The sequence below is a fragment of the Glandiceps talaboti genome, chromosome 10 (assembly GCF_964340395.1).
Source record: "Glandiceps talaboti chromosome 10, keGlaTala1.1, whole genome shotgun sequence".
Classification (NCBI taxonomy): Eukaryota; Metazoa; Hemichordata; class Enteropneusta; family Spengelidae; genus Glandiceps; species Glandiceps talaboti.
In genome coordinates this window covers 13865236-13887392 of record NC_135558.1, presented here as the reverse complement: position 1 = coordinate 13887392, position 22157 = coordinate 13865236, and the positions used below count along the sequence as shown (strand labels likewise).

General features: G+C 34.1%; 1 protein-coding gene across 1 annotated transcript; it reads left to right on the top strand.

Moving 5' to 3' along the window:
• The first annotated feature begins 513 nt into the window (after positions 1 to 513).
• LOC144440620 (sulfhydryl oxidase 2-like) lies at positions 514 to 21448 on the top strand. Its single transcript, XM_078130005.1, has 11 exons — positions 514 to 769; positions 2150 to 2250; positions 4913 to 4958; positions 9018 to 9117; positions 10166 to 10265; positions 11157 to 11305; positions 12199 to 12546; positions 13692 to 13821; positions 14290 to 14421; positions 19399 to 19537; positions 20357 to 21448. The coding sequence occupies exons 1-11, from the start codon at positions 514 to 516 to the stop codon at positions 20989 to 20991; spliced, it is 2136 nt and encodes a 711-aa protein (XP_077986131.1). The 3' UTR covers positions 20992 to 21448.
• Positions 21449 to 22157: the final 709 nt, after the last annotated feature.

The window sequence follows — 22157 nt, the reverse complement described above, 5'->3', positions numbered from 1 at the left end:
AACATACAAAATAAACCCGAGTGCCGGCCCTGTGTGTTCCGACTAATCATGGCAGTACACCGTTAGTCGAATCGTGATCAGTAGATCCACTCACTGCGTATAATGTGTATTAAACTGAGCAAATAGTCCGTGAGTTTGTGCAAGGATTAGCAATCTACAAATTAATGCAAAGCTGGTAAACTCTGATAAATTTGGAATATAGAGAAAATAAAGAAATAACGTTAAAAATCTGGAGAGAAAAAAATTATTTTAATATTCGTACTGTGCTTCCATGAGGTGGACCACTGCTGGACTACAAGGTTCATCACGCGAAATTTATGTGATATGCAATCATGACTCCATAACCCATTTTGTGTTGTTGTTGTTGTTGTTGTTGTTGTTATTGTTGCCCTTTAATATATGTTAGTGATTGTGTTCGTGAATGTGTTCCCATGTAAAATGTACCCGGTTTATTCGCTTTACTGGTCTAGGGAGTCGATGATTAACAATATTCAGTAGCTTAAAAGGGCAGTTATGGCGGCTGTCAGCGTCAACAACATGCTGATCGCTAGTCTCCGCTATCTCATACTTTTACATTTATTCCAATTATCTTTATCAGAGCATAAACTTTACAAAGAGGCAGACGGCTTAGTTCTACTAGATGGTAATAACATTGAGAAAAATATTTTTGATACAAAAAATGCGTGGATGATCGAATTTTATTCCAGCTGGTGCGGACACTGTGTACGTTTTGCCCCGAACTGGAAGGCGTTAGCGCAAGACATAAAAGGTATGTGTTAACATCTTCGTGTTCAAAGTACTGACTGTTTCGTCTCTGGGATATATCCTTTATCATGTAATGTAGATATACCGCCAAGTCAAAACAACGAACACCTGTTTTGTGGTTCGATACTTTACGAGCCGTTTCAGGTCAAGTTTGCGGAAATCAATAAGCCGGGTGGCTACGTGCAACGGGAATCGAATGACACACAATGCGTCGCCCACGTAGTGTGATTCGTCTTATACGACGTGTGAAAATACACAACTACTTCCGACTATAAGAATTAGCAGATATGGCGAACGTAACTGTGCCCAGCCTAGCCAACCGTTCATTGCCGCATATTTTCAAGATAACAGCGTGAAAGCTCATTTGAGGTTGCGACCCGGTCAAGTGTCAGAAATAATTGACAAATAATGATATTTAGCATGCACAGATGTTACATGTGGCTAAATAACAAAGGGTAGTGAAATAAGCCACGTCAAAATATACTAATTAAATTGTTGCTATTAGCGCCGCGGGTGGGTGGGTGTATCTTCAAAGACCAGATCATGAATGTACTACTACTACTACATTCACCAACTAGACTACATGTATTACAACCCATAACACCAAAGTAAAGCGTTTTTCTGTATGTACAGCTGTACCAGTCATTCAAAACATCCATATCAAGTGTAAAAGTATACTGTTTCATTTGCTAATTGTCCACATTAGAAAGGCCACAATGCTATAAGCTTGTAAATAAACCAATTGAAATAGTATACTTTGACACTTGATATGAATGCTATAAACGAGTGTAGCACATAAAGAAAGTACTTTACTTTAGTGTTACTGGTTGTAATCCAACTTTGAACAATGAAGTACTGCAGCATATAGATACAAAATGTGCATTCTTGAAGTTTATTTAATTTTTCATTCATTCATTCATTCATTCATTCATTCATTCATTCATTCATTCATCCATCCATCCATTCATTCATTCATTCATTCATTCATTTACTTATTTGTTATTTTAAGTTATTTATTATTTATTTATTTATTTATTTATTTATTTATTTACTGTTTATTTATCTATAAATAAACAAATCTATAAATGTAACAAAATGTTACACTTGTCCTTTGGAGGGAAAATCAAATCATAAGAATTTTCAGTCAACATGTACATGTCATGATGTGATGGAAAAAATCATTTCTTACAAAGTCCATTTACTATGGTCAGTTTTGAACTCCTCTACATTCAAAAAATTAATGAGCAAAATCTTATAGAATGTCATAATTATTGAATTTTGATATTAAAAAATTGTCACCATTGTCATAGCAACCATGACCTGGATAATTTCTTCTTTGGAGTATTAGTGTCATTGCGGTTTGTTTTATTGGTTTTTTTTTAAGGTTGGCATAATGTTATAAAACTAGGAGCAATAGATTGTTCAGAAGAAATAAACCTGAAGACATGTCGAGACTATGGAATTGGAGGATATCCATCTTTTAAGGTAAGAGAAATAGTTGTGTTGTTTCCGTGGAGACTGAGACATAGCTGTCATGTTTCCATGGAGACTGAGACAGCTGTGATGTTTCCATGGAGACTGAGACAGCTGTGATGTTTCCATGGAGACTGAGACATCACTGTAATGTTTCCATGGAGACTGAGACAGCTGTGATGTTTCCATGGAGACTGAGAAAAATAGCTGTGATGTTTCCATAGGGACTGAGAAATATATCTGTGATGTTTCCTGAGTATTTGATATTTGCATCCTACATTTACAAGCAATATTTACGTAAGAAGAAAATATCACCTTTTGACAAAATTTAATTAAGGCTAAATATGGAAAAAGATTGCAAAAATCTGAAAGACTTTAGTAAATTTGAACTAAAGCATGTATCTGTGAATACCCTTTTCAAATAATATCAAAATTGAAAATTATATTTCTAATCGTTATTAAAAATGATACTATCTTGTTTTTCATATTGAAATACAGTGAGAAAAGACGTGTAGGAAATAACCACACAAAAAATGCCCTTTTAGTGGGAGGGAAACGAAATATAAATAAAACATGTAAGGCCTTTGCTAAAACATGTTCATGAAGATTAATATTGAATTGAAAAATTGAATTTTTTTTTTTAGAGAATTTGTTAGTCTCTATTGTGTGTTGTTTGTTATCTAAAATGTATACAGGTGATAACATTCACAGCAAGTAAATTGCAAATGCTAGTACACAAAAGATTCAAATAAATAATAATGCTGTAACATATGTTTCAAATTACATGTACGTCGTTATTAACAAACAAACAAAAAATTTTGCAACAGAAGAGATACGTGTATGTTATCATTAAAGTGATGATAATGCTATGTTGTTTGCTTTTGAAAAGAGATTATAAGCACTCATGTCTGTCGTAGTTTTTTTGACTGTAAAGTAGGCCTGGAATAAATGTCCGACTTCTAATCATGTGCTTCATAATGTAATTATTAGATTAGGTACGTGACAAATTAAATGTTTATTGGACACTGGAACACCCTACCTCTTGATGTTAGGTCCAAATCATCAAGAAATGTTTTTTTGTAACTCACTAAAAGATTCTCTTCACCTGATATGAATATACTGCAACTCATGTTGATGTATAATGTATATATTTTCATAGATATTTAGTTGGTTTTTTTTCACTGCCCTCTTTATACTTTGTCATGTATTTATTTATAAATTTTAAATTTTATGTACAATGTCTAATGAGACAGACTTGATTAGCAAGTAGCTATTTTTTCTGGTCTCCTTTTATGTACCTCAAAACATGTATTATTTTATTTTGTCTACAAATGTAAAATTTAATAAGTTGGTAATAAAGAAGAAGATATAGGTATATAGTGATTTGAATTGAATTGAATTGAATTGAAATTTATTCCCCACAAGAAATAAACATACAGAAAAGAAATAAATGATAACATCCAAAAGTGATTTGCGGCCATTAATATTATATTTAACAGACAATTAAGTTTAACACCACCTGTTGAAAATAATAACAGAAGTGCAACTCACACTAAACATCGAACTTCTGCCGTGGCACATGTACAATAAATTCAATCAAAATTGGAGTTTTTTGGTCCACACTTTAAAATCAGTGCCCTCAACTTGATCACCTGTTACTGTTCTACTTATAGACACAATAGACCTCTAGTTAACATCATGTACAATGTCTAATTAATTGTATTTCAACCATTTCAGTAAATAGTCTAGTCAAAAAAGTATGCTCTCGTTACAGCAGACAGATGAGTAGAGTGCAGCTTTAAGGGTGAGAAGCACAAATTTAGAAATTTATATGTTGTTACAAATACAGCTTTTTTAAGTAAAGGTACACCTGAGTAAGAAGCAGTAGAAATTATTCAGGATTTCACCTTTCTTTGTTATTGGTCTTCCTAAACTATAAAAATACTTATTTGAAATTTTGTCCTCTTAGTGTAATCTGGTAGTACCTTTAGTACACCCTTTGTTGGTCCATATATATATGCATCGCATTCATATGCAGGTAACTAGTAATTGTCGTCTCATTCTCATTGGCTGAGAGGATCTGACAATAGTCAATTTTCCGGTTCCAAGATGCATTGTGCGAGAGGACGTCGCTTATGTTGTTACATTTAGTCTTGTTTTGTCTTTATTACATTTGAAATAACATTTTCATCAGGAAATGATGGAAAGACATGTTAACCTCTTTGATTATGAGTGATTTCATATAACAAAGACTAAACACAATCAATGATAGAGAGGGATTTTATAGGTGAACCCAGGGTACAGTCAGGTGACAACCATTGCCCTGGGTAGCACCTCATTACATACACAATACATGGTATTGTATGGAGAGACATGCAATGCATCTTGGAACCGGCAACAAGTCTATCAATAGTAATGAATTGTGGGAATGACATGTACACGCATATACTGGTATATAAAGTGTTGTATATTACATGTATACTTGAATATGGTGCATCCAGGGATGGCAATTTATATCTGTGGTATCACAGGAACCGATAAGTAATGTTATGATGCAGTGTTCAGTGTACTCCCGTGACAAGGGTAGTGAGATGTTAGCTAGCCTCTGAGATTATAAATACTTTTATAACAATCTGTATAGTTTAACATGTGCCTGTTTTCTTTTCTTTGGCAGTTTTACAATGCATCAACAAGTAGTGGTATGGGAGAATTTTATAAAGGTAGGAATACTTTTTTTTCACTTCTAGAGTTTGATTTTAATCACGATATGATTTATAACCATGTTCGTGAACAAAATTGTTCTTCAACCTGGTAGATCTTGAATTACTATGCTGTATTCTGGTTACCAAAGTTCACGCCACTTCAGTAAGGATCACAGTAGTAGGGCAAAGTGAGGGCTAAAATTTGGTCATACACAACACCATGAACAAAATGTGTGTAAAGAACTCTGTGTTCTTGAATGTGCAATACAGGTGTGGTTAGGCAAGTTTTAATAACTGGTAGTCACTAATAAAAGGAACAGCAAGAGCATGTTTGGTCTCTTTACACTACAATACTGAACACTTCTGGACCTCCACTTGGGACCCCCTCCCCCCATGGTTTACAAACAGTGCACCTATACTAGTGACCAAATCATGAAATGTTTCATCTCCGTGACAACCGGAATATGGCAAAGTACTACAAGGTTATAACACACAGTGAATCAAGTACTTATGTAAGTAGGGATTTAGTCAGTTTAATAAGGATTTGCAAATCAATCATACTCTTAATGACTCTTTTAAAGAATTGCCTGTGTGTTATACAATGTAACCTAAATTCATATATATGTAACCATATCAATATGATGATGCGATACCGCCCTGTTTCACGTACTTTCAACTTTTATCTCAGTATTAAGATTGGTTGTGCATGAGGGCCTATACAGTTTAGGGCAGCAGTAATGTCACCTGATCCAGGAGACTAATATTCCCATTCCATCCTGAAAAATTAGAAATTGGTGGCACATTTTTATCCTTGCTGAAATACACACACATGTACATGCACTTTGCATTTTCACCTTGAGGGTTTCACAAACCTACCTACTCTGTACTCGATTTATAAAAATTGTGTTGACCACTTACAAAACTATAAGTGCAGTAACATGATGTACATGTACTTGGCAGGTGTGTCTGATATCTGTCATCTTAAAAACACATCCTATACTCGAAATTTAATTTTAAAGATTTTTATAGCAGAAGGGCACACACTTTACTTTCATTTTAGCATGCGCATGTGAATGTTAGAATGTGTAACTTGACAATCAACTTTGTCTTGCCTCATATATCTGCATATAAATATCTATGAAAACGTTAAGAAAATTATTGATACTTCAGTCACCAACATTTTGAGTTAACATAGGATAAAATAATTCACCAGAACTCAGCGGTTGAGAAAAAGCATTTATTTTGTGTGAGTGAGATTCCTCTTTACGGTTGAGATGTACACTTACTACATGCTCAAATATATTGAGACAAATTAGACACAAAAATACACGAATACATGTCTCAAACAACACACAGAACAGTAGAAACTGTACGTCTGTCAAAATCACAAATACTACCGTTTCAAAAGATGCAGGTATCTTTTATTTTTAACCAGCCTGTTTTTTGCACTGATGTATTACGTACTCCAGTAACTCTTTTATTCCACAGCTTACTTAATACCTTGCTTCCCATAACAAATTGTTAGTATGGTTTGAAAATATATGCATAATTTGGATTTACATAATTAGATGTAAATTACATGTAAATCATCATTCTTCATGCATTGCATACATGTATAGGGTTACATGCATTGCATACATGTAAAGGGGTCAAGGCACAATTCCAATATGGACACCTGGTGATATCTGCCATCTGTGTTACTGTTTCTGAATATCACTTACAACACTTGTAAATGCATCTTTGATGATAAATGAAGGGAATGCTGGATAAGTGATGTCCTGTTTGATTTTGACCGGTGTAACTCCTGTGTTCATCTAGTTGCACGTGTTCATTTACATAATGACTTAATTTGAATATTGAGTCTGATGTATATAATTACTCCCCACTGTGACCAATCAGCTTATAGGGTATTCTGATAATGGTGTTTTGGGGTGCTGCTTATTGAATCAGCTTTCAAACCCTAATAATGACTTGATATGGGAAGCAGGATAAAGCTGTGGGGTACAAGAACTATCAGAGTAACACATCAGTGGCAAAAAAAATGTTATTTAATTTTGAGCTATTGTGTACATGCATGTGCATGATGCATAATATTCTGATGCAGTCATAGTTTCTGTTTGTTGTTATTTACTTTTTTTCCTCTCATATTTTTTTTTGTTCAAATTTTTGTTTTTGCAATTTATCTAAACAGTAGATGAGATAGAAAATGAAGATGATTTTTATGGTAAGTCTCTAATGGCATGGTGGATAGGTTAGGTGTATGCTTATGAGTTTTGATTGATTTCAAACATTAATCTAAGGGTTATGGGTGATATGAAAGTAGAGAATACAATTAAACAGCGCTTAATTGCACAAAAATGCAAGTAAAGATTCACTGATGTAAAGTTATACTAATAATTTGATAAGAGACTAGTCGCTGGCTTTCAGATCTAGCATTATTTTATCAGTCAATTTTTTTAGCATGACTTTTTGTGCTGAATTTTAAATTATCACTCAGAGGTATATTTAAATTTATTTTATGCAATTGGAGCATTAATATAAACGGATGATGTAATTGTGTGTCCATACATGACGTACATTCAAACTGAAAGGTGGAGTTCGAAAGTAAGGTATTGACGTAAAGATAAGCAATTGTGTGAATGAAGTAGGCTATTACAACTGCCTGTCAATGCCTGATGGATTACATGTACTTAACCGACATGTGCTGTTGTGAACTACTACATGTGCTGTTGTGCATAAATGTCTAGCTAGACTTGTGTGTAGAATAACGCATCATGGTCGTTTAGTATAATTGCCAGATTCGAAAGCCAATGATTATTCTCAAGTCTAACTAATAATAAACAATGCATAAATAAACGTATGATATCATGGTTCAGGCGAAACCTGAAGGATGCTGCTACATTGGGTCAAATCTTTCTGTCTGTTTGTCCATTCGCTGATGCTCATGTATATGTTAAATGGTCAAACCTACATGTTGATATCTCCAACTGCACACACAGTACCTGTATTTGCTTATGTTGGTTTATTCACATTTAGTTGTGAAATATCCCACGAATAAAATTTGTTTTAATATTTAGAGTGGCCATATGGATGAAAATTGTGTATTTATTATGGATTTTTTAATTTATAAAACAATTTTATCATGGCTTCCTATTTGAAAAATAACCGTGAAACAACATTGACCAAGTCTGTGTTTATAAGTCATTATATTGTAAAAAGCTAAAAAATTTGTAAAATTGTATGTACAATTACAAACATTTTACATATTTATCAATCTTTTGCAATTTATTGAGTTACAAACACAGACTTGGTATATGTTGTTCTACACTGATTTTCAAATAGGAAACCATGATAAAATTGTTTTATAAATTAAATTTCCAAAATAAATATCCAATCCTCATTCATGTTATGACAGCCAAGCTGTGTCTTTAGAAATCACTATACTTCAGATATTTCATGTTGGAAAATGCAGTCATTTATACGATGAAAACTAGTACAGAATATACACATATGGTCAGTCTGTCTGTGTTTTAAACTTATTATCCAAAGCCCTGTATTGTCCCACCATAAAGGCCCATGATTCAATCCCAGGTTCTCACATTGATAACGCATTTGTGATAGGATTACATGATAGGACCATTCTTTTGTTCAGGACTTCCTTTTTCTAGCGGTCTGCCCGACAGCCATTTTCAATCAAAGTCTGAGACAGGTCATGCTATTTATTCAAATGTGTGACTCCAATATGGACCAATGACCCTGTGTCTCAAGTAACCTCACCATGAGGTCAGCTGTCGATATTACACAGCTTGTGCCAAAGTTGTAGGAACCTTGGGGGTTAAAGGTCATCCGTTCCACATATAAAAACAACAGTTTGATCAAATTGATGGCTTACTTGTTTTGACTGCACTGTCAAGAGTTGACATATTATATGCCCAAGTCCCATTTGTACCTCCTTGAACAGAACATCTCTACCCCACCCCACAATAAGCAACGGAAATACATACATGTACAAAGTTTTAATTAAAATACTTAGCAGCTATTCAAACATTTGACTTCAACTATCTGTTTTAAATTTAGGAAAGCGAGTAATTGATGATATGAGACATGGAATAGTTAATTATATAGAACAACAATATAATGCTAAAAAAACACAATGGCCAGATTTCTCCATTCCAAGGTAAGAAATGAATAACTTTATTTTCTAATCAAAATCTATATCAAGAATTTCAAAATAGGAATAAGTATTATTTCATTGTGTGTCTATTTAATTTTTTTTAGTGGTCATATGGATAAGAATTGGGTATTTATTTTGGATTTTTCAAGCAATTTTATCATGGCTTCCTACTTGAAAAATCAACGCGGCCTTGTTTGTAACTCAATATTATTGCAAAAGATTAATAAATGTGTAAAATTGTTGTTATTGTACATACAATAACAAAACTTTTTACAATGTGCTGGGTTTCAAAAACAGACTTGGTCTATGTCGTTTCACACTGATTTTCCAAATAGGAAGCCATGATAAACTTGTTTTATAAATTATAAATCCAAAATAAATACTCAATCCTCATCCATATGGCCACTTTAAAAACACAAGCATATAGTTTTACACACTCACATATGTCTATTTTACAATTCCACAAAAGCAATGTTAGTTTTACATCATAATGCTCCGAGTATAATTCCACAGACTAACACAAATTCCTAGCCATGGGTGCATCTTTTGTGTGATTACTATATACAATGTATTGAAAATTTTCAATTCATGTGTGAACATGTCTGTGTACGCACACATACACATAATGTATACTTACCCAGTACATATTATTCTCCAATATTTTCCTGTGTTTCACCATCGAAAATACAAGTGACCTAGTAAGAGGTCTTGCCTAAGTGTTGTTGTGATATATAACAACCAGGGTATTGAACCCATATTTTTTGTTTGAATGCATTTACCCTGGCTTGTGTGTGTTATAATTATATTATCAATATGACTTTTGTACATAATCAGTTATTGCATAGAAAGATGAAATGATGACATTGTATTTCACATCATATCACAAACAATACTTAAGGATTATCAGATTCTCTCCGTTGCATTTTAAATTTTGAATGTTTTCCAACCCTCCAGCAATTGATAACTGGTATAGTCACGGCTCCTAAATTTGTGTGATACAATAGCTGTTTTATATTTTACAATTCTCTCTATTGTTGTTTTCTGTTCACAGCCTTGAATGGATTCATAGTGTATTTACAAGTGGAAATCAACCCACTACAAAAGTTTTATTTTTAATATTTGAAGATTCAACATCATACATAGGAAGAGAGGTAAATCTTGAATGAATAAATATAAACAAGATCTTCTTAAATGGGAACACCACTCCAGGAAATAAAGGCATTTTCATGAGCTTTGGTTATGGAGTGTCATTTCAGGATTTTGATATCACCTACATTTATACACCGGATTTCAGAGAAACACCAAATTGAAGTTTTGCCACATTTAGGAATTGTTGTTGTAGGTCACATTGCCTCATATTTAAGTAATAAGTACTTAGGAGTGTTGAATACTAGTATTCTCTGATATTGTATGTAATGTAAGCGAATGTGGTAAAATCATGCTATGATGCTCCAAAACTCAAAGTTTATCAAAATGAGTTTATTTCTTGGAGTGACATTCAAATGAATTTTATGCTGTTATAGTCAAATAAGAGGAGTGATCTCCAACATTTATGATGCAACCTTTTGAGAATGTTACCTTGTTTAAAGTAAACGGAAAGGAGAACATGAGTACATGGTATTTTCAACTGGATAGTTCATGTAGTTTTGAATATTAATTAGTCATTTGCATAATTGTTTATTTTGGGTAAGTAGGCAATATCTTAATGCATGCTTCAAATTTCATATGACTTGGCATTTACATTTACAGTGACAAAACACATGTCCTATACCTTCACAATGTATGCTTCAAATTTATATAATTCAGTACATACGTTAATGATAACAAAGGGTAGAGGAAAAACATTTGATTGGCTTGTGTTTTTCGTTACAGAAAATACTCAGTTTACACCTGGTTGATATTGATTTTAACTGAGAATTGGTTGGCTTTTTCTTGAACAAAAGATCACCAGATGTTTAATAACTTCATTTCTAGGGTGCATGCTACAATTAATGAAGAACCCTTTTCCAGTAATTTTCCACTAATTTCTGTTATTTCAACAGGTAATGCTTGATGTACAAAATTATGATGAAATACTAGTCAGGCGAGTTAGTAATGAAGCGCAGTATGAGAAGCTGACGTCACAATTTAGTGTCGATACATATCCGTCACTCTATGTGATGCATCCAGATAACACATACAAAAGACTAATGTAAGTAAACCAAGCAGTATTTATGTCCTAGAAATATGTCGTTAAACACCTAAGCTTGGCTTCAGACTTTAATTAATTTGATATCCAGTATTTTGTTTGCTCATATACATATAATGAGATGTTATTCCCCAATATTTTTCTTCGTTCAGCCGTGGAAAATACGAGTGGCCTAAGGGGCCTCTGTTACCACGAGTTGACAACCCTTAGGTCACAAGTATTTTCCGGCTGAATAAAGAAAAACATTGGAGAATAACATAATTATACCAGTGCCAGTAATATCAAAGAATAATCGGGGAAAGTAATAGCAATTTTGAACATTTTGACTCATATTTACACAGTAGAACCAGTGACGTAAACACGCATTGTTGTGAAGAGGCACATTGTCATGACATAGAATGACCAGAGTATATACTCCATATTTTTTGTTCAACTTGGCTCGTGCTTGGTGTAATGTATTGTTTATTTTTAAAAATCAGTGACATCAAGATGACGAAAAACAACCAACAATAAATGAAGGATATAGATATTTAAAATAAAGAAATAGGCCATTCCAGACTGCAAACAGGAAATTGAGAATACACGCCCTCGCTCAAATTGGGGGTATCATCCCACATAGTAACGTTTCTTAAGAGCTTTGTCCCTTGGTATTCTGTCGAGGTGTAAATCAGGGATGTTTTTCACATTGGTCAGACATCAAGGAAAGCAGCAGTGCTCTATGATGAACTGAGTCATCTATACATGTACCATGTATACCCCCAAGGTACACACAGACAGGAAGTAGAGCACCACCATGGCAAAGTTTGGAAAGGCCTAATGGCTGTATTCACAACACCAGATTATCAGATTGGGTTCATCTACTAAAGTACAGTATCGCTGATGTTTGTTTATTTCAGTGTTGATGGAACCAGGGAAAGTTATCGTATTTCCATCCTGAGTATTGGATTACCAGCAAAATCATTTAACATACCAGGACCTGATCAGGGAGGAGGGGAGATAAACCTAGGAGTCCAAGGTATTAATAACGGTGAACAAGCTGTACAAAATGGAGACAATGACAACATGCTAAGAAAGTTTTTACATGGAGAAAATGGTGGGCTGCCGCAGGAGCAGCAAGATACAGGTCAACAGCAACAAGATCAGAATGAAATGATGCCTGATTTAGTACCAAATCAACCACAGGATAAAGGACAAGATGAACAAGATAATTCAAATAAAAAAACGACCCAGTTCACTGTAACATAGTACGTATACACCATTTTTAATAAACACTAAACATATTGACTTTGTGTAAATTAATTCTTAAATCCAAGGTACCATCAACTTTTACCTTTTTTTTAAATGTAAATATAAAATATAGATATATTCTGTACTGTGAAATGATATATTCTTTTAATTAAAATATTAATAATGTTATTTATTACATATGTACCACTGTGTACGTTGATGTACAGTCATAAATAAAACCGGTATTTTTACTGCTGGCTATACAAATGAGATAGAATATATTCTAAAGCAAACCAATCCTTGATGAAAATAAGCAAATACATGCATTTGTTTTTATAAAGCACATGCACATCTTTCAGGTTTTTACACACTTTTTGAACAATTTTTTTGTTGGTTTATAAAGTATTTCACTATTTTTCTTGACCATCGCAAGTTCTGTAGTATTTATAAAGCGCTTTCTGCAATGGATGTTGTATTCATAGTGCTCTACACAACACTACTTTTACCCCTGGCACAGACCTATAGTGGTACAATGACCATTTACCTCCTCAACTCTCTGAGGAGCATACAGTCTATTTCAGTCTCCATAGGCACATAGGATTAAAGTATTCGCATTGCAAACTCTATCCTACCAGGTCCTCATTTATTCAACTGGGTTGACTGAGACACAACCATGGTTGAAATCTCACCCAAGGACTTTAGCTATTCAGAAATGAATGCCAGCAGCAAGGCTTGAACCTGCAACCTGCAGATTCCAAGTCGGCGAATTCTTGTTCTTGCTTCTTTAAGCTGTATTGTTGTTATTTAAGGGCAGTGAGTAGATAAAATCTATTCTAGTTCAATTCTTTAGGTATTGTACATGTTTAAGCTTCCCTGCCAAAACTCTGCTTAACTTACAAGGTTTGAAATCCAGTCACATTTTATCAGATTTACCCTTCTTAGCAGGGTTTCAAAACCTGTCCAAAAACACACTGTAACTTTCTTCAAATGGAAATTCATCTGTTATCAATGGTAAATCATAGTAACGAATTGAACTTTTGTTTTAAACACACAAAGGTGCAATTTTCAAGTTTGTGTTTGAAACTAAAATTCATTTCGATACTACACTTTAATTTTGTACACTACTAAATGATTCACTTTATAACTTCTTCTTTTTTTTCAGTTTACCAGTGTATATGCAAGACTTAGAAAGTACACTCCATTACTCATTCCGGCATGAGATACCACTACATGATGTTATAGAGGGTGATAGGTTGGAAGCTCTCAAAAAATTTGTAGATGTTTTAGCAAAAGTAAGTCTGAATACTTGAATACAGCAGTTGAAGCTGCACTAGCTGCAGTATGGTTCGTGTTTTGAAACTGTTTTGTTAGATACAATGATTTCCTATGAAAATGCTTACATTATAACCTTGAGTAGATGATTTTCATGTCGATGCCTGCCTTCTATAACATTAGGATTGTCTTCTGACATTGTTAAAACAGTTAGTTGTATAGTTACTGTAGGGATTTCTTGAACATTTTTTATACTTATGATAAATTACATTGTTGGATCGTTTATTGAATTATACCGGGATACCAGGTTTGAGTTCAGTTAATTGCAAGTGCTCCAGTAAGTACAATACTGTGGGTACCTTACAAAATATGCTACATAAACCACGCCAACACATGTGTAAACTCAGCTTGTGCCCCTTCAAAATAACAATATGTGTATAATTATTGTACACAGGAATTTGCTTTAATCGTAGTTGTATCGGGTTCAGTTTTTTCCAGGTAGACCACAGATAATGAGTTATTTAGAAGAGTTAAACTATTGGGTGGAAGATAATGGTGATTATAAAATTACCTCTGATGATTGGTTGGAATTTGTCAACGAAAGATATGACCCCGAAAAGGTAAAATTATGACATATTTCAATCAGAAAAGTAACAACTTTAAAAAAAAGAATTGGAAATATTTCAATATTTAGAATGGTTTGAATGCTATAAAAGTGAAGACGTGTTGAATCTACAATTTCTTCATAAAGCTACAGGTAGTGGAAATTCCAGCTGTCTGTGTTCTTTAAGTTCTACTACAGATAACAAGACAGAACCCATTACATAAGTGCAAGTGTGGTGTACTCAGGGTTTTTGACATTATTGCTTGCAGTGTTTTCTGTAGCAGTACTTTCATGAGTGTAGTGAGTGAAAGTGCAGCAGAAAACACTGCAAACACAAGTGCAAATACACCTGAGTTTCCCACACTGGAACTCACCACGTGGCATGGGGTTCTGTTATTATTACATATTATTACACATTTGTAAAAATGATGCTATGCTATCATCCGTTTTTGTGTAGAACGGACGAATGATCACATTCTCATTTACATATCATTTGCATACAGGTATATGCATTTTTGGTACTGCACTGCCATACTACTAGTACTACTAGTAAGTGTGTGCACCAATGCAAGTAATCTCAGGTACATATGTAATAAAAATAAATATGGTACAAACCATCTAAAACTAGCTATTTACAGTGTAATTTGGGTTATCTTGGTGTTTTACTCATGGGGGACATGATATGTTTTTTTACATAAAGATAGACACCAGACTAACCATAACAAAAACCATACCTGTACACACAGCAGGATCCTTTACCCAATTACATTGAAAAGTGATAAGCAGTGCTATTCTTTTACAGTGCAGTAGAAACAGGCTTCTGCCGATATGAATACAGTGTACTTGATGATTTTAATGGCTACAATGGTGAAATTATTTTTGGGGGGTTGTTTTTTTTTAAATTTTTTTTTGTGCTGAAAATTGCTCCCAGTGATTTTCAGTCATGCAAAGATATATACACACAAACACACACAATGCTACAGAGAATAAGTGAAAATTTATCTTTTTTTTAATAGTGTAAAGTTACATTTTTTGCATACAACAGAAATATGAGTACACTATGCTAGAAATAGGCTTGCAAGAGTGAAATTTACTGGTACGGCAATCAATTGAAAAAAAATGTAAAAAAAATAAACAGCAGTCCATTTTGTCCACTTTTTTAGAAAAGTAACCCATATATGATGGTAGTAATTTACATATGAATGTAGTTTGTTGTTCATTACACAGTTTACATATTGACATAAATCACATCTGTTGCCCTCAATTGATTTACAAGTTATTGTTACACCACTAACATGTTTTTGAGATCAATTAACAGGATATCTGACTCTCAAAAGACACACGTTGACACTGTGTACATTAGAGCAACAAAAATCCATTTCTGGCCGAATTTTAGAATAAATTGATGTGAATTATAACATACCTAGTTTTAATTTTGTTTGTACTAAGATATTTATTCACATTAATATATGCCAGCTGTAGAAATATTTCTCTTCAAATTTTAAAATAAAAAAATTCCATTGCTGTTAGAATTTTAGAAATGAAATTTATGTAAATTATGATATACTTAGTCCTAATTTTGCTTGTACTAGGTAAGATATTTATTCACATTAATACATGCCAGCTGTAGAAATATTTCTCTTAAATGTTAAGACCTTAAAAAAATATATTTCTGTTTCAATTTTAGAAATAATATTGATGTGAATTATAATACATTTAGTTAAAATTTTGATTGCATGATGAAGATATGTTGTTTACAATATACATGCCAGCTGTAGAAATATTTCTCTTAAATGTTAAGACCTAAAAAAATATATTTCTTTTTCAATTTTAGAAATAATATTGATGTGAATTATAATACATTTAGTTAAAATTTTGATTGCATGATGAAGATATGTTGTTTACAATATACATGCCAGCTGTAGAAATATTTCTCTTCAAATTACAAAACCTAAAAACATTGCATTTCTATTTCAGTTTAAGAAATAACATTTAGGTAAATTATAGTATACTTGTTAAAATTTTGGCTGTGTTATATGAGATACATCATTTACAATATACGCTCCAGTTGTCGAAATATTTCTTTGGATGTTTTAAAATTCATATCTACTAAGGATGCAGGGGCTCGTGGGCAATCTGATTAAAATCTGATGTGGTGAATACAGCTTTGTTCCTTTAGTTACCTCTATTTCATTCGTTTGTTGTCATTTGTTTTGTTCTGAGAGTGACCGCCTTCTTCCCAAAATCGAAAATAGACAACAATAAATGAAAAAAAGAGAGGTAAATAAAGAATTGTATTCACCACAGCAAATTTAATCAGATGGGGAAGGGGGCATTTTCGTAACTTGGGTTTTGGAGAGTCATTTCATGATTTCACATCTCATAAATTTCACACAATTGCCAAGAAAAACCAAATTAAAACTTGTTTCACATCCATTCTTCAGTAATATTTACTTGTTGCCAGTTTTTTTAAAATCATGTTTACAGATGATATAAAACACAAGAAATATACACAAGCATTAATGTGTAGGTGCTCACTTATTATTGAATGGTAGCCATATTTGTCGAAACATATCAATATATTACTGAATAACTTAAAAAAACATTAATACATAGAAACTCCATTCAAGTGTCTAACCCCATATAATCGTGTACAAGCTTTCTTGTATCAAAACCAAGCCATTTCTTGCACACCAATAGCTACTTTCTAGGTTATAGGAGTATTTCTTGCTACAGTACCAGTTTCTTTGAAGTCGTAAGTCATGATGCTATTAAATCATAGAGAAGTGAAGGGGGATGTTTACAATACAATACAATAGATCTTTATTATCCCAGTATGGGCAATTCTTTGCGCGACAGTTAAACGTATAAAAAAACTATACACAAAATATTAAAATACTGTGACAGGATACATTAAAATAAATACAATAAATACGGCTAAAAATAAGGTACAGTAACATTAAAACATTGAAACAATGGGCTGCTATGCATTCCTGACTTGATTAAGAAAAGATATGGCTGTTGGAATAAATGAATATTTTGTTCTGTTTGTTCTAGTCCTTGGAACCCTAAAGCGCCGTCCTGATGGTAAAATGTCAAACTCTTGGTAAAGGGGGTGCTGACTATTCCTCAGTATGGAATTGGCTTTGTTCAGGACTTGTTTCCTGTACAGTGTGCTAAGGCTAGTTTGTTGAACACCAATAATTTTACTGCAGATATTAACTATTCTACCAAGCTTGTTTTTGTTTTAAACACTCAGATTACCAAACCAACAGATTAGTGAAAAACTTAAAATACTCTCAATAAATGATCTGTAAAAAAGATTTAACATCGTTTTATCAACTTTGAAGAAATTGAGCTTCCTTAAGAAAAATAAACGCTGCTGACCTTTACGTAAAATCATATCAGTGTTATTCTCCCATCTCAGTTTGTTGTCTATGTGTCTCTTATGAAGACTTGTACACCTGAATTTACTTGAAATTCTAATATGAACATGGCACATAAGAATCGCTTGACGTTCATAAAACTATTCCTACTGGTATTATACTCAAATAACAGTGGGTGATGTCTCTCATACTTAGATGTTATTTCCCAATATTTTTCTCTGTTCAGCCAAGCAAAATAAGAGTGACCTAAGGGGTCTTTGTCACTAAGTCTAGCGACTGATAGTGACAAAACCCTTAGTTCACAAGTATTTTCCAGCTGAATGAAGAAAAATATTCAAGAATAACATAATTATACCATCACCAGTAATATAAAAAGAAAGGTTTGTGAAAGTAATGGTAATGTGAACATTTTGACTCATATTTTGAACACAGCATAACTAGTAATGGTGACATAGAATGACCAGGGTATAAAATCCATATTTTTTGTTCAACTTAGTTTGTGCATGGTATAATATGTGATAGCGCTGTCCCCTAGCTGTCCCAATAAACATTTTAAAGATGCTTTGATGGCAGATGGCACCTAAAATAATCTTGGGGGTAAAAGACAGCAGTTGAGTCTATATCTCAGGTTGTGATATAATTTTAGTTTTCATTATCTTCCTTATGGAAAGGAAAAAATAAAATGTTAGCATCAGAGTTTGAAAAGGGACAGGCGACGATCGATATGTAATAATTGATCACTGCATAACAATTCACTTAGTTAGCTAACACAATGACTAGCACTGGAGATATATATAGTTGGACAAATACTTTCCATATGTTACCTTCAAAATAATACAAGCAACAGACGTGTAGTTGTAAGTATGTGTACACTTCAATAGTTTGAACGAGCGCAAACCATACTGTTACTATACATTAGGCTTTTCATGGTATTTCATACATTTTGCTTCTAATCAGGGTTTGATAACTCCACCATCCGGTCTGGGACACGAATGTGTAAAATGCCCTTCCATGTTATGAGCTTCATGTAAAAAATGTATAACTGGTATCACTGCTGTCTATGGCACGGATAGTTGTCAGACTGGTTTACTCTGAGTACTGCAGTCAGACTATCTTTGCCTTTAAAAAGTCACATGTCAAATTAGGATTAAAACTTAGGTGAGAAAATCATTATCTGGCAGAGTTCTAGAAACCAAAAAAAATCATCAAGCTATCTAATCCTTATGGCTCTACTGTGAAGATAGACTAGGTTTTGTACTACATGGAGCGCTATCGTCTGTAAGGTATGCCATGTGACAGGGCGCCCTCATGCATCCACCAACCCCAGGAACAACATGTCATATCTTACAGACTAGGAACTCTAGATCATAACATTGAATCATATAATTTAAAGGCTTATGTTTCAATCCCTGGTCATCACATTAGTGTTATCTTAATAAGGATTACATAGGACTATTCTTTTGTTCTGGACCAACTTTTCTATAGCTCTGCCAACCAACCAACCAACCAACCAACCAGTTTTTACACCTCGATTTTACTCCTTCATCATATATTTTCAAGGAGAAATCAAATTTCTATCTCGGACTTTGCTGTTACTTCCCTTACAGGCACCAGATACATACTTACCAACTAGATTAAAGTGGGTTGGATGTAAAGGCAGTAGTAAGATATACCGAGGCTATCCTTGTGGACTGTGGACGTTATTTCATACACTTACTGTCAGAGCTGCTACTACTAAGAAATATTGTAAGTATAATGTATATACCAAGATGTGGAGTTTCGGTTTGAGTGGTCAGATTTTAATCTGCATACTGGTTGTAGCAGAGCTGCTGCCATTTATGGAGTCATGATGGTTGAATGATCAGGCTTTGAATCTGTAGATTGCAGGTTCAAGCTTATTGTCACTGCCATTTGTTTGTGAATGGTTAAAACCGCTGAGCAAGATTTGAACCTCGATCGTGCACTTGCTTCAGTCAACCCAGCTGTATGATTGCAGACAGTAGATGTCCGTGTGTGTGATCGCAGCACCTTAGCAGAGATTAGACAAGTGTGGCGTGCAAGGTCTAATCTTTGACTTTTTTCTAGGTTCACATCACTTTGACTACATGATGCAATTCTTGTTAATATAACACATCATTTTCTTACAGCCTTCAGTGATTGGCTTAGACCATGTCAGGTGATATGAGCTAGTGACCCATAATGACCTCAATTTGCATACAGTGGGCATTAGTCATTTTCTCTTTTCCCTAGGGCACTCTTTCAATAGCACAGGTGATTTGCTTTGATTCTGGAAAGGACGTATGCCTGAGAATGTGATGTGTGAAAAAAACTTATTGCCTTGCCTAGTTTGGGCACTAGTTGACGTCATATTATCCCACATGCTTTATGTAGCAACTATTTTGTCACATCAGTGCAACAAGGTTGTACATTGTATCTGCTATACAATATAATAGGCCTTATTGCACTAACACGATGATTTCCCCCGGGCTTTCAGTCAGGGGAAATAGTGGCTACATCAAAGGCAATAAGTGTATAATAATTATCATGTTTTTCTTTAAATGTTAGATACTCTTGAAGAGAAACTTGAGGTGCTACCTGCAATGAGAGGCTACATTATACAGTTCTTTGGATGTCGAGAATGCGCCGACAATTTTGACAAAATGGCCGCTACTATCAGCGCCTCTGTGAAAACGCCCGACGAAGCAGTATTATGGCTGTGGAGATCTCACAACAAAGCCAACAATAGATTACACGGAGATGCGTCGGAAGATCCGCAACATCCCAAAGTCCAGTTCCCACCCAAGCAGTTATGCCCATCTTGCCAGGAATACACGGATACGGAATGGCTAGAAGATCAAGTACTGAAATTTCTAAAAGAATATTACCACGTGAATAACATCAGATTGGACCAACTCAGTCGATATATCGACAAGATACGAGACGACGACGACAACAACCTAGCTATTGACCCGAACATGAGTTATAACTCCCGACGAGAACAGAGACAAGTGTTTGTGAATGGACGACTGCAATCCGTCAAAGATAGGCCAGTGAAAACTGGATTTTTCGGTCTTGGAATGAATGGCTTGGATATGAGTATGTGTGTACTACTGTATGGTTTCTGTATTGGCCTAGTGTTCCTACTCTATATCATATTCTGTAAACGAAGGAAAAGGAAAGTGCAGAAACATATAGTATGATGAGCTTTATTTACGAAAAATAAAACGGTACTATTAGTATTACCTGAGACAACTCAGAATGCAAGGTATACACATGTATATAACCGTCTCAACAGAGCTGTAGAAATTTGTCTGTGAGATCAGCCATAGTGTGTTTATTGGCTTTAGCTTGGATTTTATATTCACTGCCTTAAAGGCCTGCTTCAGATTAGATTAGGATTAAACTCTAAGTGTGAAAAAAGTTGTAGATAAAGATGATCCAGAACAAAAAAATATGATTCCATGTAATATGCATGGCTCCACTGATACGATAACACTAATGCAATGACTTGGGATTGAAACATGGCCCTTTAAACTTTCAGTGTATTCATTACCGGCAAACCAGGTTAGCTTAGCAAGCAACAAAGCTTTGAACAGTCAACATTGAGCATTGAAATTATTCAAGTCTTGAAGGCATCTAATCTTCACACACAGACTCAATTATTCAATGGATGTTTTAGTGTAAACTCCAAGGACTGTACTCTAGCCCAGGGGTTTCCAGTATCTATTTTAAGAATATATTAATATTTTTTTTTAAATTTGTTTATTTATTATAATTTTGGCCCATGTATTAACCACAATGACTTGGATATTTTATTGTTAAATATTATGACCTGTCCAATCACTGCGCACTTGAGGAATCGTGCAACTCGTTCCAAAACACTACAAAAAAAATTGTGGCTTGACCAATGACAGGATTGATTTCAAAACTCTGCAAACAAAAGGCATGGTTTAACCGATCATATGACATTAGTCTAAAATGCTTCACGTAAAAGTCATTGCGTGACCAATCATGGGCCCTGTCTCAGAGAACTGCCAATACAAGCTAGTACTAGAAAGGTTAAAGGTTATAGGTATGGTTGGAAAGACTACAAACAAAAGTCACTCATATCTTGACCAAATCACACTGCAAAAAAAGAAAAAAAATCTAAAATACTGCAAACATAAACAAAAGTCATTACTTGACCAATTATAGCATGGTTCTTAAAAAAAAACACTGCAAAACAAAAGTAACACATTGCTCGACCAATCAAGGCGAAGTTGTAAAACTGCAAACCTTAGCCACTGGGGAGAGAAAACATAATTAAGTTTATGGCTCAACCAAAACACAGGTTAGCTAGCTCAACACTCTGCAAACAATCATCATA